Here is a 17,224-nt window from a genome sequence, read left to right as displayed (position 1 = left end):
TGGGAAGAATTAAGTGGAAAAATGCTAAAAAGATAGATGCGCATTTCTGAGCCTGAGCTAATAAATGGTTTATTCTCTAATAGTACATAATTCACTATATTAATTGAAACATTTTACAGTACATGCTAAACATTTAAGAAATTGTAGCTCTTGCACATTAGTATAGCTAAGAATAGAAATGTAACAAGCAGTATGGAATATGAATATTTAGTTTCTTTTTTTTTAAATTATTTGTTTGTTTATTTTTAGAGAGGGGAAGGGAGGGAGAAAGAGAGGAAGAGAAACACTGATTGGTTGCCTCTCGCACACCCCCTACTGGGGACCTGGTCCACAACCCAGGCATGTGCCCTGGCTGGGAATTGAACCGGTGACCCTTTGGTTCACAGGCCAGCACTCAGTCCACAGAGCCACACCAGCCAGGGCGAATATTGTTTCTTTCTTTGTGATGATGCTTAGATTGTCCACCAAAGAGAAATACTGGCTGTTACCTATGTGCTACTTGAAAGATTACAAAGTATTTTTGCATGCTTTTTCTTGTTTATCATTCTGAGCAACAGTCATACTTTTATGAGGAGAATGAGCGTGTTGGAGTGGATTATGGGAAGGTATGATGGGACATAGTGAAGCACTTAACACTGGAAGGAAGCATGTTTAAGAAAAGGTGGTAAGTGGCAAAGTGGTAGGAAATAATGGAATTGAGTATGTTCCTATGAAAGACAGGGAATGGTTGGAAAGTGGCAGGATTTCTTTCTATAGGAAATCTTTCGAAATGAAAGGGAATTTCATTCCCTCGTAGGGAAAAGTGGAGAGAGCCTAATTATAATACTCTGTTATATCAAAGTGGGATTGTATCTAATAACAACATATTAAAAGGAACACTTTAAATATCTTTAGTTTCACATAGTGAGTCTACTTTGATTGAATGTTTTTTTATTTGATTGAAAATTTTTTAGATGTTGATACTATGACTCATGTTTTTATTGCTAGGACTGTCTCCAGACCTGCAGTCTATGGAGCAGATTCGGAGAATTATGAGACCCACTGATGTCCCTGATACAGGTTACGTATATAGAGAAGTTTGCTTAATTGTTTTATGTAAACTGTTGGCATATTTGAATTTAATTATATTTAGTGGCAGTAGGATTGGTTTTATATAATAAATAATAGAGCTTTTTTTATAGTCAGTAAGCTACAGGTTACTTGGAGTAACATAGAATATTTCACTTTCTATTATTTCCCAAAGTATAGGACTTTAATTTGTATCTATAACCATAATGTGGTTCTGTCAAACTAATTTATCACAAAAGATCTTGCTATTGATTTCTCTTACCCTCCTATCTTTCTAAATTTCCTCATCATGTCAACCAGCATTGGTTAGGTATGTTCTTCAAAGACTTCTTAAAAATTAGTCAACAGTTTTTAAACTACAATTTTTCTTTCTTAGCTAAGGATACAATTTTAACCTTTAAATTACCTGCTAGTTTTCTGGGGGTTTTTTCCTGAGTCATTTAATGTTTAAATTTTTGGACCTCTTAACACTCTTGAGGCAGAAAGTTCTAGAGATGTGTGGTGAATTTTATGAATATTATGAAAATTTTATGTGGGAAATTGACTATTCAGACATTTAGAATAACTCTTACTAAGTTAGTCAAAACAAAAGTAAATACGTTCCAATTGAGGATAAATTGCTGTGTTGATTAACAGATGAACCAAATGTAATTTTATAAATAAATGCCTAGGCACGGTTGCCACTTGCCCTAACTTTAATATTGGCTTTTACATGGTAATTACTTTTGAGCACCAGTGTAGGTATGTATCTGTTGTGATATTCATATAATAACACGCCACAGAGACCTGTGACTAATGCAGTTATGTTGTCCTGTTTCACAGTTGAACTTATGCTTAAAACATCAGTACGTTTCTATGTGGCATTTTTCTGACACTAAATGTGTGTGGTTTTTCCACACTAAACCAGTTCTCCAACACCAAGTGCGTGTCAAACAATTCAGTTCTGACACTAACGTGACAGATTTAAGGCTTCCGTTCCACAAGACTGCCCCAAATTCAGGCGCCAGCCTCAAATGGGGTCCCTAGGAGTCCCATACTTCGGCCTGGCTGACTGCAAGTTTGGGGGTTCCCACAACAACCTCCCCAGATAGTTTGCTTACATTTACCAGTTACCCATACAGGATACAACTCAGAAACAGCCAATGGAGGGGATGCATAGCGCAAGGTATAGGGTGGGGCTTGGGTGATGAACAGCTTCCACACCATTTGGCATCAGTGTGTTCACCAACCTACAAGCTCCCCAAATCTAGTTATTCAAGAGTTTTTGTCTCAGTTTCCAGCCATCCCTTCCCAGAGGTGACAGGGACAGGGTAGGAGGGCTGTAAGTCTCAACCTTCTAATCAGATATTTGGTCTTTCTGTTGACTAGCCCCCATCCTGAAACTACCTAGGGGCCCCTGGGTAACTTCTTTAGTATAAACTCAGATGTGATGAAAGAGACTCCTTATGAATAACAGAAGATGCTTCTATTACTTGAAGAAATTCCAGGGGTTTTAGGAACTCTGTGCCTGGAATAGGAACAAAGACCAAGTATAATTTTATTATATCAAAATATCATTATTAAAAGCATTAACATAAAACTGCCTTTTTCCCTCAGTGTCTACCAGATTTTTAAAACAAATTTTAAATTTACATGGGGTTAATTGTCCCATTATTTGCATAATCAGATCCACCCATTATGTATTATATTAATCAGTTCTCAACCAACTTGAATGCTTTAAAATGAGAATTGTCTAGAGTGTCATAGGGTCCAGAAATCCTATTATATAATAGGAACATCATTATATAAAAAAAAAAACAAAGGTCTTTCAGCTTATGATGAGGATTATTTATTGGTAATTTTGATTATTCATCAAATATGGTTGGGCTGGTTGGTTACTAAGTTTATGTCCCATGCTCTTAAGATCCAAAAATTCTAGTGGGGGGGGTGGGTTGGGCAGAGAGACGTGAAGAGGGGAAAACTGGGACAACTATAACGGCATAAACAATAATTTTAAAAATCTAAAAATTCTCTAGAAAGATGAGCATTAAAAAATATTCATGGACCAGTGCCTGAGCAAAGAATGCCTAAACTTTTAAAGTAGACTGTTAAAAGCATGCATTTGCTTGCTTGTTTTCCAGGGTGATTGGATTGTTTTGCTCAGTGTTCCGAAAGCCTAATAATATCACTCCAAATGCTACTTATGACTAAACATCAACCATTATAAATGGTTGTATAGATCTCTGGTCAGTAAGCCACTGACATTACATATTGTAATAAGTTGCTTTAATAACTTTCTTATGTAAACAACCCCACTTATCTGTGTTAATTATAAAAAGAAAACATACATTTTACCAGATTTTGATTATAATTATAGAATATATTAAACTAAACCTAAGAGAAACTAGTATTTATCTAGTTGTTTGTATTTTTTTTAAGGATTTCATTTATTTATTTTTAGAGAAAGGGGAAGGGAAGGAGAAAGGAGAGAAACATTGATTGGTTGCCTCTTGCACACCCCCAACTGGGAACCTGGCTCACAACCCAGGTGTGTGCCCTGACCAGGAATCGAACTGGTGACCTTTTGGTTTGCAGGATAAGTTCAATCCACTGAGCCACATCAGTCGGGGCCGGAAACTAGTATTTATATAATAGGGCATTTATTTTAAAATGCTGTTTTTTAACCCTGGCCAGTGTGGGTCAGTTGGTTTGGAGCGATGTCCTATGGACTGATAGCTGTGGGTTCAGTCCTCAGTCAGGGCACGTACCTAGGTTGCTAGTTTGATTCTCCCCCCTACCCCTCTCGTCAGGAGGCATGCAAGAGGCAACCAATTAATGTTTCTTTTTCACATTGATATCTCTCTCTCTCTCCCCCCCTACCCCCCCACCCTCTCCTATTCCTCTCCCCTCTCTTCTTTTTCTAAAAGCAATGAAAAAAAAGTCCTTGGGTGAGGATTTAAAAAAGAAAAATTAATGCTTCTTAAGTGAGATACAGTACAAATATATTTCGAGTCGTTACATTTTCAGTTTCTGTTAATGGTATGTTTCAGCTAAAGTCAGTTTCAAGGGTGACATGTTAAGTTTAAGTTTCTCTTTGTATTTTAACGGCAAGTTTCTGAGATGTTCAAATGGTCATTTTAAGCCATGTAATCTACAGAAATTGAATTTATAAATTAACAAAATTTTTATTTTTTTAAAAAATTTTATTTCTTTAATTTTAGGGAAAGAGAGGGAGAGAAACATAGATTGTGAAACATCAGTTGGCTGCCTCTCACAGTCGCCCAACTGGGGACCTGGGCATCAACCCAGGCATGTGCTCTGACTGTGAATCAAACTCTGGGACCTTTTTCTTTGCAGGGCAACACCCAACCCACTGAGCCACACAAGTCTGGACTGACTAATGTTTTTAAAACAATAGCCTAATATTGGGATACTTGTTTACTAGGAATTGAATTATAACACATTGAACTTTGAGATTCTTATCTTGATTCCAGTAAGGTTGAAGAATGCCAGATTGTTGTTGCTACCATTAGGTGATTTTGTATGCATACAGACCGAATAATTCCAAAAGCAGTTACATTCTAGTTTTATTGTCACATTAAAATATAGACTGATATCTTGGCCTCCTGCTTACTGTAGACTGGATAGAAAGTATGAGCAATTAGAGCACTGGGGCTTTGTGATATTTTTCTTAAAGAATCAGCTTGTGATTTTTTTAGAAATCACAAAGAGCTTATAAATTGAGACTGTCCCTAGGGGTATCACCTTGCTGGCACATTTCTTAAAATGACATAGCAGGAGCTTAGGAAATGATAGAAATTAAGAGTGCATTGCAACCAGTTCTTCAAGGTAATTCTCCTATCAAGATAAGCTATATTATGAATCCAAATGAAAATCTCCTTTCTTGATAAGCTACATTATGAAGTTTATGAATTATCAAAAAAAAAACCAAAACCTTAGCACTGATTTCTCCTGCCGTTAGCACCATAGTTCTTAGAAAAGTGCTTAATACTACATCTCAGCGTCCATCCCCTCGCTGCAGTCTAACTTTGACCCACTCTCCTTCGGCCATCATGGAACTGCTTTAATTAAACATCTGATGAGCTGATTATAAATGGCACATTTTTTTGGTTTTCAACTTATTCCACTTGTTCATTATATTTGCAACTTAACCGTTTCCTACTTGTAGATAATTCTTACCCCTTCTAGGAGATCTCTTACTATTCTCATCTCTTGTTTTGACCATGTTTTCTCAGTATTTTTTAGTCATTCCCCCTCCTCTGCTTACTTACTAAATGTTTAATTCCTCAGAATTCATTTACTGTTCTTCTCACTTTTCATTCCCAAGATGGTCTGAGTCCCTCCTAAGATTTACACTATTGTTGTATATGATAAAGATACCCAGATAAGCATTTTTAGCTTAGACCTTTTTTTTTTAAGCTTGAAACATTACTAATGCCAAGGATCGGATCTTATTTTGTTCATACTTTAAATCCTCCATGCCTTAGTCGAAAATGTTTTCTTCCCTCAATTGATATACAGATAAATGCACTTCCAGCAAAATCTCATTGGGTTTGTGGACTTAAGACATACTGGTTCAGAAGTTTTTATGTGGAAGAACAGTGGACTCAAAGTAACCAAGACAATCCTGAAGAAAAAATACTAAGTGGAGATACTAGCCCCACAGATTTATTTGAAGCTCTAATGCGTTGTTAGCTCAAGGATAAATAAAATAGATTAATGGAGTAGACCACAACACCCAGACATAGACAATTTTAGGTAGCTCTGTGAGGCAAGGATGGACTGACTATTCAGGAACTGCTGCTGGGTCATTTGATTATCCATACGGAGAAACTACGTACAAAGGATGAACAGCCTTTTCCATATATTGTGTGCTTAGAGTGTGCCACACACATATTTCCTGTATGTGGAAAGGGCTGGAAAATACTGAAGAAGCCAGGGAAGATTATATTTGTATGATGCGTTAACAAACAATGGCTTAGTTTGCCCTAGCCAGTGTGGCTCAGTTGGTTGGAGTGTTGCCTTGTAGACCAAAGGGTCGCAGTTCCCAGTTGGGGCACATACCCAGGTTGTGCATTTGATCCTTGGCTGGGGTACGTACAAGTGGTAACCAATTAATGTTTCTCTCTCCCTCTTCCTCTCTCTCTAAAAGCAATGAAAAAATGTCCTTAAGTGAGGATTAATAATAATAATAAATAGCCCTGGCTGGTGTCTCTCAGTGGATTGAGCACCAACCTGCAAACCAAAAGGTTGCTGGTTCGATTCCCAGTCAGAGCACATGCCTGGGTTGCAAGCTGAGCCCCTGGGAGTTCACGATGTTTCTCTCCTTTTCTTCCTCCCTTCCTTCCCCTCTCTCTAAAAATTAAATAAATAAAACCTTTAAAAATAATAATAAATTAATGAAAGAGTGGCTAAGTTTGATAAACTAGGATAGCAGGGGAGAAGAGATTGTAATTGTTTATTAAAGGGTAAGAGGACAGGAGAAGAAATGTGATGAAGATATACTTTATAAACTTTATTTTGTTTTATTCATTGCTGTTTTTATCCTTTAAAGGTTTGCTCTGTGATTTGCTGTGGTCTGACCCAGATAAGGATGTGCAAGGCTGGGGAGAGAATGATCGTGGTGTTTCCTTCACTTTTGGAGCTGATGTAGTCAGTAAATTTCTGAATCGTCATGATTTAGATTTGATTTGTCGAGCACATCAGGTATGAAATATAAAACTTTTGGATATTTTAATATTTATTAACTTAATCCAAGTCCACTCCTTTTATTTTTGAGGAAACTGAGAGGTGAAGCCTCTACCTTGTTCTCACAATTAACAAGCTAATGATTGTTAACCCTTTCTTACCCTCTATGAGAAAATGTTTCAAAGGAATATATTTTTGCAGTATACTGCAATTCTAGCAAAGTTTTTGGTGCTTGTCTGAAGCTTTCTAGAAATACTTGGTCCCATTTTAATATGATGTTTAAATATAGATAGTAGTCAAATGAGTTGTGGGGGTATTGATAAGAACAAGCCACACTTACTGTAAAAAGACATTTTTGAGAAAGTTGGGGAAATTCGATTATAGACAGGGTACCTAGATATCCAGTAGTTGTTGTTAATTGTTTTAGCTGCAATGATATGTCATTAACATATCAGTGATATGTTACGTAAGAAGGATGTCCATATCCGAAATGCATATTCAAGTATGCAACGGTAAGATGACATGGCCAGGGTTTGCTTTAAAATACATCAGAGAAAAAAGGGGGATAAATTAAGGAAATGTAGCAAAATGCTGATGATTATTTAATCAGGGTAGTTTAGTAAATGAGAGTTTAAGTAAAACTCTACTTTTGTGTATTTTTGAATTTTTGTTATAAAAATGTATATACAATTTAGGTTTATTTGTTTTCGTCCTCCACTACTAAGTTGTACACTGTTTAAAAAAAAAAAAAGATTTTATTTATTTTTAGAGAGAGGTGAAGGAGGGCAAAAGAGAGGGGGAGAAATATCAATAGGTTGCCTCTCACTTGCTCCCAACTAGGGACCAGGCCCGATGTGCCCTGACCGGGAATAAAACCAGCAACCTTCTCTTTGTGCGACGATGGTCAGCCAGCTGGAACCGCACTGGTCAGGGCTAAAGTGTACACTTTTTGAGAAGGGGACTGTGACTTGTTGACCTTTCAATATCCAGTGCCTTATAAACTTACAAATTATAGGATGCATTTAGTGTTCATTGAATAAAAGAATTAACAAAAGCTTATTTTAACAATTTAATATACCAAGACCTGTGTTCTCTAAAACATAACTTATATGAAGTACATTCAGAGGCATTTTTAAAAACCTTTTGTGGCTATTTTTGAAAGTGTACTAAAGTATTTGAAATTTGTAAGTATATTTTTAAAGCTTCTTTGTTTTCTTGTTAAAGCAAAATTTGTTAAGTATATATTGTTCCACAGTACTTTCCTTTTCTCTGGGACTTTATACCCCATGACACTTGACTACTACTACCTCTTTGTGATTCTGTGTGAAAAACACATGCGACTGGCTTCTCATTTTCTGCACATACTGTATATCACATGCCTTTTTCCTTGCAGAATATCCTAGTTCAATTGAAATGAAGTCACGTCCCCGAATTCTTTGCTTTTGGCAGAGTTGTCTTTTAATAAATAAACATTGTATTTATGAGCGAAGTAGTAATTAAGAGGGCAGAGTGGATAAGTTTCCTAATAATATAGCCACTGATACTCATTTTGTTATGAGTGAAGTAATTAAGATAAGAGGGCAGAGTGGCTAAGTTTCCTAATAATATAGCCACTGATACTCATTTTGTTATAGCTGTAGATCTCTATTCACTGGTCTTTTCAAAAAAGGTGATTTTTAATAAGGTTACTGAACTACCTTAGTTTGTGTGGTCTTCTTCCAGACACCTTCAAAAATCCTATTCTGCTTAGTTTCAAATACATCGTTTTGTTTTGGGTGGCAAATTATGCTCTGAACAAGGTTATCTTTGTCAGTTGTTTAACACAGATTCACTGCAGGAATTACAATAATTTCACTAACTAGTAGTATAGAAGATTATGTCTCTAAATAAGCCAATGAAGAAATAACATATTCCAAAGCAACAATAGATTACTCAAACTTTTATACCAGGCAAGGGGAATAAAAGGAATAAAGTCCTAATTAAATTGAAGTGTACCTTTATATAGGAGTTGGTTGGTACTCACGCTCCAGCTCAGGTTTAGGAGAGATGGTTTAGCCAAGAAGAGCTAAGACATAAAAGTTCCTTGTTGCTAGGCAAAAGTGGAGCCAGGGCTGACAGGTAAGATGATCTGATGATCTTTGTGGGGGCTGCTGCAGAGCTTTCTGCCCTGTGTGTCAGCCTTTACCAGGGGAGGAGCTACTGCCCTAGAAGTCTTAAGGAAGCTATTTAAGTCAGCAGAGTCTCTAGAAACTCCCAGTGGTCTTCACAAACTCTGGGTATTTATAGTTTAAATGTCCCCTTGCAATAGTTGCTTCTTCACATGTTTTTTTGATAAGCCCCCAGCAGCATCCTTCAACAGGTGAGCTCCTGAGTGCTAATCAGTGACAACAGATGAGGTAGTGGCATGGCATCCTGACACAACTTACTTCGCTCTTACCTCAAAGCAACTATACTCTTAAAAACCTTATTTTTGTCATAAACAAGGGAATTTGAAATCATATCAAACCAATACACAACCCATATTTCTAGAATTAAGAGACCTGCGATGAGGAATAACACAAACTCCAAATATTTCCTGAAGGAAAAAAAAACGTGTTCCTTCAGCAAATGAGTGATCGAGTGAACAAGTGAACAGGGAAACTAAGAACTAAAAGGATGTACTGAGTGCCAAGCTCCATGCTGAGCGTGGAGTAGATAAGGTGGCCAAGGTCTTAACAAAAAGGGTAATGTCTAAATTCTGCCATGAGATACTTACAACAGGAGCATGTATCTGATACTAAGGCAGGGATTATTTAAAAATAAACATGATTCTGGAGGTACTCGCATATCTTAGAAAGTATCGTAGGATAATTTTTGCTTAATGGAAGGATACCTAAAAAACTTCAAAAAGTATTCTTGCCTAACATATATAAATATAAAATGTTTACATATCATTGGCTACCTCTCAAACTGTAGAGCTGAGAAACAATTGTTTAACTCAGGAATTGACAACAGATTCTAGAAATTACATTTAATTGTTAAAGAAGGGTTATATATAAAAATTTTACAAAGCTATTTTTTAGGAGCATGATTTGTGTAAATTAAGCTCAATTTAGTAGAGTTTTCAATGTGTAGTTACATAATACATAAAATTTAAGAGTAAAGCAAGAAAAAAATGTCCTTGCTGTAATGTTTTTGTTTGGTTATTGTTCATTGAATTAAGGATTCTATAGTTGGATTATAATGTCATCTAAGAAGTACCTAGTGTCCCAGCTCTCTGTAGACACATATACATTAGCATATGAAGAGCCTTGGATGGAAATGATATGATTTCTGAACTTCTTAATAATCATAAATTTATTACGATTTCATTTAAGCTAAATCCTTACCATTATAGAGAAGGCACACTAAATACAATATTCTAAGGCAAGTTTAAGAATAAAAATCAAGCTTCCAAAACAGAGTGTGTTTGTTTTTTTAGGTCTTTGTTAATTAATCTTGGTGAGTACAGACAGTTGAGAATTACCTGTTGTTTTTCTTTTACACTTTGTTTGACAGGTGGTGGAAGATGGATATGAATTTTTTGCTAAACGGCAATTGGTAACCCTATTTTCAGCCCCAAATTACTGTGGTGAATTTGATAATGCTGGTGGAATGATGAGTGTGGATGAAACTTTGATGTGTTCCTTTCAGGTATAATATAAATTTATAACAACTAGAAATCAAAACTTGTCAGAAGGCATTTTCTTTTAGATTTGTGTTATTGAGAAAATCTAGAAAATTAGTTTTACTAAGAAATGATTCTCAGCATAGACTCATTAGAGATTTCTATTTTTGTATCAGATATTAGAGGTTTAGGGAATCTAAGTTATACCAGTCATTCTTCGCCGTCCCCCCACCCCCACCCCAAATTATAAGAGAAAGTTTATTTAGAAAGTTGCAGAGGTAATAGAAGCGAGCCAGCTGGGCTGCGTAGGCTCAGGAAACAAGTTACAGAAGCAAAAGAAGGGCCCTTGGAGCTTAGGAGAGAGAAAGGCAAAGGTAGGTGAGCTGCCTGGGGGGAAGGAGAGGAGATGGGAAAGGCTGGGCACATCACCTGGTGGGGCCATTGGTATGAGGGTTTTAAAGACTGGGGAATTTAGGGGAGGTCTTAAGGGAGAATCTCAATAGAATAGTCATCAGCTTGTATCAGTCATTCTTAATGCAGGTTTTAAAATTGTTAAACTCCTTTATGACTCCTTGAATAATGGTCTGCCTGCCTGCCTGCAAATTCAATGAATTGTTTAGATTTTGTTTTCTTTTACAAGATGACTAGGTGGGATAGACATCGAGGAGAAAGAATTATAAACTCAGATTAAAATAACGTAGAATATTTATTTAAGAAAAAACCTTCTAGATGACCTTAAAGTGCCCATTTATAACTATAGAAATATTTATTTTTTTAAAAAGTGAACTCTAGCTTTAATGTGCTACTTAATATCATTCTTGTTCACAGACCAAGACAACTTTGATATTTTGTTTTTTCAAAGGTTATTTTATATCCGTAACATGCAGCATGCTATCTCTTTTTAAATATAGACCGTCCCTCTTTCTTTTTATGTTATACTATTTGTAACAACTAATATAATTGAGTGGTAAATGTTTGACTTCTCATTAAGGATAGTAACCAGGCATTATCTTTCAACAGGTGGCGTAGTGGAGTTGACTTTTTTTCAGTGAGGTGCTGTGATGTTTTGAATAGTTCTAAGAAATACTTCATAAATCTTTTATACTCATTTTTTATGTAAATACAGAAATTTCCTATCTGCAATTAGGTTAAAGCTTTATTTATACCCACCAGAATAAAGATGATTTAAAAAAAACAGTAACAGGTATTGGTGAGGATGTGAAGAAATTGGAACCTTCCTACATCTATAGTAGGAATATACATAAGTGGCAGAAATGTAAAATACTGCAGCTGCTTTGGAAAACAGTTAAACAGTTTCTGTATGACCCAACAATTCCAATCCAGTTACTGGTATATACCCAAAAGAATTAAAAATAGGTCTCAATTACATGTATATGCGTATTCATATGAACATTATTTATAATAGCCAAAAGGTAGAAACAGCCCAAATGCCCATCAACTAAAGAATAAACAAAATGTGGAATGTCCATAAGATGGCATATTGTTTGGCAATTTAAAGTAGTAAAGAACTGATATGTGCTACAACATGCATGAACCTTAAAAACAAAAAGCCCATCACAAAGAGAGAGCCAGAAAAGACAGGGCAGTAGATCCAGTCAATTAGTGGTTGCTTAGAATTAAAGGGGGTTAGGGGAGTGGAAAGTGGAAATAGGGATGGGAACAAGGTTTCTTTTTAGCATGACAAAAATTTCCTACAATTAGATTATAGTGATGGTTGTACAACTCTGTAAATATATATACTCAAAATTATTGACATGTTTTAAATATGTGAACTTTATTATATGTAACAATAAAGCTGAGGGTTTGGTGTTTTTTTGTTTATTGGGGGGGGGGGGGTGGAGAATTTTTATGAGTTTATTTGAGCCAAACTGATGACATATGCCGCTGGGGAGCCAGATCTCACATGCTTCTCAAATAAAGCTTTTTTAAAAAACAAAAAGATGTTTACACATAAAAAATTAAGGTCTGAAGAGTGTGTGACTAGTCACCCTCTAAATAGGGGCAGAATTGGTGAAAGCCTAGGTCTTTTTGACTCTTAAAGCTAGGATTTTTCCTCACCACAGATATACACTGATTTTTTTGCTTAAATCTAAGGATTGGTCAGTTGATAGGATTCGTGTACTTGAGCATTTTGTTACTAACGTATCAATGGAATGACAATAGCACTACTCACATATTCGAATGTTTGCACTCTTTAAAATGTGAGAAATATTTATGGACCTTTGCTATATTTTTATTGCACTTTTATAATTTGTACCATTTATTGAAAAAAAACAATTGTAACAATTTTCTTAAACTTATTGCACTTTAAAGAATAACATTGTTAATAAATTGTTTACTTTAAGATACTGAAACCATCTGAAAAGAAAGCTAAGTACCAGTATGGTGGACTGAATTCAGGACGTCCCGTCACTCCACCTCGAACAGCCAATCCACCGAAGAAAAGGTGAAGAAAGGAACTGTGTAAAGAAACCATCAGATTTGTTAAGGACATACTTCATAATATATAAGTGTGCACTGTAAAACCATCCAGCCATTTGACACCCTTTATGATGTCACACCTTTAACTTAAGGAGACGGGTAAAGGATCTTAAATTTTTTCTAATAGAAAGATGTGCTACACTGTATTGTAATAAGTATACTCTGTTAAAATATTCAACAAAGTTAAGTCCAAATTCAAAATTACCCATTAAAGAACCATCTTCACTTATCACAGTTTTTAAAGTTGAAAAGCATCCCAATTAAACTAGATGTGATAGTCAAACCAGATGAAAGCATGATGATCCTTCTGTGTAATGTGGTTTTAATGTTGCTTGGTTGTTTAATTATTTTGGGCTTGTTTTGTTTTGTTTGTTTGTTTTTGCTAGAATACCTGCAAATATTTTAAACTTCTTTCCCTAAACATTTTTAAAAGTGAAATGTGGGATGAGCTTTAGACGTTCACCAACTATTATTTTTTTCTTGCTTATTTACTTATGTATCTGTTTGAGCTTAACTAAGAAAATTTATGCCTCTTTATCGTAAAAAGGAATTTTACAGACTGATATTTTAAAAGTATGCGACCTGTCCAATCCAGTGATTTAATCAAACAGTTTGGGTAAACTTTGAGGCTGATAGTGAATATTTTGCTTCATTCAGAAATTGCCACAGATTTGGGTTTGTGCACTCTAATTTTTAACTTATTCTCTATTGTGCAGTAGCATTTCATTTAACTTTAAGATAAGGCTCATATAGTATTACCCAGCTAGTTGGTAATGTGATTATGTGGTACCTTGGTTTTAGGTTTTAATTTGCACGAAACACCTTTTGGCATGCTTAACTTTCTGGTAACACTCTCACCTGCATCATCTTTGTTTTTTTTCAGTTTTTGTTGTTGTCATTACTATTGTTTTTTGTTTCTAGATCCACAAAACAGAATCCTTTTTTGACAAGCCTTAGAAAGCTGACACTATTTCTTTTTCCCTCACTCTGTACGAAGGACGTATTTAAATGAATGCTGGTCAGTGGGACATTCTGTCAACTATGAGTATTGGGTGCTTAACTGTCTAATATTGCCATGTGAATGTTGTATACGATTGTAAGGCTTATGTCACTAAAGACTTTTATTCTGATTTTTCATGATCAAAGTTCATATTGTATAGACATGCTTTGTAGTGAACTATAGTAGCAATAATTTCTGTACATGATCAAGGGTTTTTTGCAGTATTTCTTTTCCTGTTCTCTCTCTTTTTTTTTTAAGGGTTAGTATTAACAAATGGCAAGAGTACAAAAGTGAACATAAAGATTTTATAAGGAGAACTTAGAGAACACAGATTTGTGATTTTTTGATGCAGTACTTTTGGATGTGATTCTAAAAGCTTTTATTGAGCGTTGTCAAATTTGTAAGCTTCATAGGGATGGACATCATATTTATAGTGCCCTTCTATGTGTGCTACCATAGTTGTGAAATTCTTGACCTTAATATTGGCTTTAAAAATGTTAAATTGAGAACTCTGTTAACATTTTATGAATTCGTGTATTGTATTTCTGCAAGAGATTTGATTTTCAGCACAGGACAATGTTCTTTCAAATGCTCTGTCTTTTTTTCTAATTCCATTTTGTTTTAAAGCACATTTTAAATGTAGTTTTCTCATTTAGTAAAAGTTGTCTAATTGATATGAAGCCTGACTGGTTATTTTACCCTCCCCCCTTTTTTTCCTTTACAGTGAGACATTTAGGCACATTTTATCCAGATAGGTTTCAGTGTCTGATGTATATTGTATCGATCCTTTTCTGAAGGTGTTCGTGTACTGTATATGGTAGATTAGGTTAGGCCACACAGGCTTTTATCAAATGTGATTTTTAAATATCTTAACTGGAGTGTAAGTCAAGCAATTTCTAATACAATTTTAGATGTACTTTTAGTAGTCATAGTGAAGCAAGCCTAGAAAATAAGCCTTTGACAGAAAACAGGGTAGTCTTTTATTAATCTCAGTATTAATAAAACCATATTAATTTAGATCCTACTTACTGGAGGTCTGTAATAATATATCCAGGTCAATACTGATTATGAAATCAGTTACTAATTAAACAAATAAATACTGGTCACTAAATCTTAAAGGATGGAAATTTACCATGTTTAAATATTATTCAAGCAGTCTTTAAACCACTTTAATAGCTTTTATTTATATATTATTTATTAAAATTATTTACTTGGTAACACTGCTACTTGAAATAAAACTTCCATTTCTTAGGAGAAAAATACCCTGTAATTTAATGCCACTAATTTATAGTGTCCTTCCTCTCTGATTTTTAATAATTTTCTATATTCAAATGTATCTATAATCCAAATGTCATGACATTCAAATTCATTAAACCTCACCAGATAATGTGATTGCATCAATTTCTGTTATTCTGGAATGAAAATAATTGACTACAGTATACACCTTGCATTTGAAGCTTTAATAGTCATTGTTTTAATTTTGCCCAGGGACAAATTTTAATTGTGACCAGCAAGACTGGTTTGCAAAATGTGGAATCAAATACCAGGAAGAAAAATTTTAAAGCTTAAAATGGTGGCTAATTGGAAATGTTTAAAGGATTTATATGCATTTCAAAAAAAAATTATCTGAGGGAAAGACAGGAGGAACATCTTGGCATGTGTCCCTTAATGTAAAAGTGTGTCATACTGAGCCAAGGAAATGAAATATACCTTCATTTTTAAGTTCAGGTACATTTTGGCTCCTTGGCAACCATAACTTTTGAATTCAGCTTTTTTAAAAAACATATTTATGCTAAAAACGTGTTGAGAGACGGAAGGTGGTTGAGCTTACTCCTCTCGGGCCGCCCTGGCCCAGTCCACGCCTCTCGCCCTTGTGGATCCATCCCTGAGACAGCCGCGCCTGAGAACACGCGGGTCAGCAGGACTAGCCCAGTGGCATCCGCTTAGAAATACTGTACTATGTCACATTTTGCTAGATATCAGTGCTTTATAATATCCTTAAACAGCTGAAAAATGGTTAAAAGGATCTTGAAGTGACAGTATACCTTACAAAATGAACAGTAGTGAAATAAGACAAACTGATTGCATTAAGTATCCACCTCACGTTTTGTCATAACACTACAATGTTTATTCAACAAGTGACTTAGATACACTAACAATTTTGATGTATTCAATTTGATCACCCACTCTGGAATATTGCGCAGTCAGAAGAAATATTTTGCAAGACTGTAGCAACATGAAAACAGCCCAGGGGGGGCAGGGGGAGGCAGGTTATCCCTCAGGTAGCTGTGGAGGGTCTTTTTACGTAATCCTTCAACAAACATTAAGCACCTACTACATCCTAGGCACCTGGCCAAGTGTTAAGATGAGGCCAGAACGACTCCTGTAGAAGAATTTACAACTTCAAACAGATTTAACAGAATGGGAAGTATTACTCCTTATCACAGAGCCTTGGTAGTCACACCTTTTGTTAATTTAAGTGGTCTGTTCATACAATTAACAAAGCAGGGCCGCTCCATCAAGCTGAGGGGAAGACGAATGGCTCCGATACACGCCTGACTTTGTGTCGGAGGGAAAGGGATTAAAGTAGGACCCCTGCCTGGGCAGATCTCGGAGCGTCGTGGTGTTTTCCTCTGCCCGGAGGGTACGCCTGGCAGGATACCGGTGGTTCGCAGGTGGCAGCGACTCCGGAGCGGCGCGCGCACCCTCCAGCCAGCCCCGCCCCCGGCGGCGGTCTCTGGGAGCTGATTGGCCCGCGCTGGCCTCGTTCTCCATTGGCGGGAGGTCTTCGAGCAGGTCGTGCAGCTGTGGAGCGGCCTGCGAGCTACCGTTTGAGGCCAAGGGGCGTCTGGGGGAGGCTGACCGCCCGCCCGGCCCCCGTCGCCAGCCCCAGGTTTTCGCAGGTACCTTAGTCCCCAGCGTTCCCGGCGACTCCTGGGTCGGGGGTGCCCCGTCCCTTCATTCCCTCTCACACCCAACCAACCGCGCCGTCCACTGTGTGTGAAGATGTGGCGGTGACTCTGCCCCTTCCCTACATACTAGGGCCCGGGACGAGAACACACCCTTCCAGTAGCGGCGGGGCGTCGGGGCGCGGAGGTCGGACGCGGGCCGCTCCCGGCGGTGGGCCTGGGCGAGGCGGGGGGAGAGCTGCCCAGACGGGTGGGCAGGCACCTTCTGTGGGGGCGCCGCGCTCCCGCGGCCGGGCAGGCGGGGGCAGGGAGGGGACACGGGCGGTGTCGCTCCCAACTGCCCCGCCGCGGCGTCCCTCACGCGGCCCGGAGTTTGGTTCCCCGGGGCCGCTCGTCCGCCGCCCCCCAGGA

General features: G+C 37.1%; 2 protein-coding genes across 4 annotated transcripts in view; both read left to right on the top strand.

Annotated features, from left to right (window-relative positions):
• The window catches only part of PPP1CB (protein phosphatase 1 catalytic subunit beta), a 35,251-nt gene extending 20,673 nt beyond the window's left edge, over nucleotides 1-14,578 (top strand). For all 3 annotated transcript variants that reach the window (XM_053924043.2, XM_024552608.4, XM_053924044.1), the window contains exons 6-9: nucleotides 988-1,059; nucleotides 6,623-6,774; nucleotides 10,294-10,428; nucleotides 12,769-14,578. In XM_053924043.2, the coding sequence (XP_053780018.1) occupies nucleotides 988-1,059; nucleotides 6,623-6,774; nucleotides 10,294-10,428; nucleotides 12,769-12,873 (464 nt within the window). In that variant the 3' untranslated portion in view covers nucleotides 12,874-14,578. The remainder of the gene's footprint in view (nucleotides 1-987; nucleotides 1,060-6,622; nucleotides 6,775-10,293; nucleotides 10,429-12,768) is intronic.
• Nucleotides 14,579-16,563: 1,985 nt separating this feature from the next.
• The window catches only part of SPDYA (speedy/RINGO cell cycle regulator family member A), a 29,146-nt gene continuing 28,485 nt past the window's right edge, over nucleotides 16,564-17,224 (top strand). The window contains exon 1 of the mRNA XM_024553024.3: nucleotides 16,564-16,807. The gene's annotated coding sequence lies outside the window, so the exon portion shown is untranslated. The remainder of the gene's footprint in view (nucleotides 16,808-17,224) is intronic.

Source organism: Desmodus rotundus, chromosome 5 (assembly GCF_022682495.2).
Source record: "Desmodus rotundus isolate HL8 chromosome 5, HLdesRot8A.1, whole genome shotgun sequence".
NCBI lineage: Eukaryota > Metazoa > Chordata > Mammalia > Chiroptera > Phyllostomidae > Desmodus > Desmodus rotundus.
The sequence above is the reverse complement of the archived record's forward strand: the minus strand, read 5'-3'. Positions and strand labels throughout refer to the sequence as shown.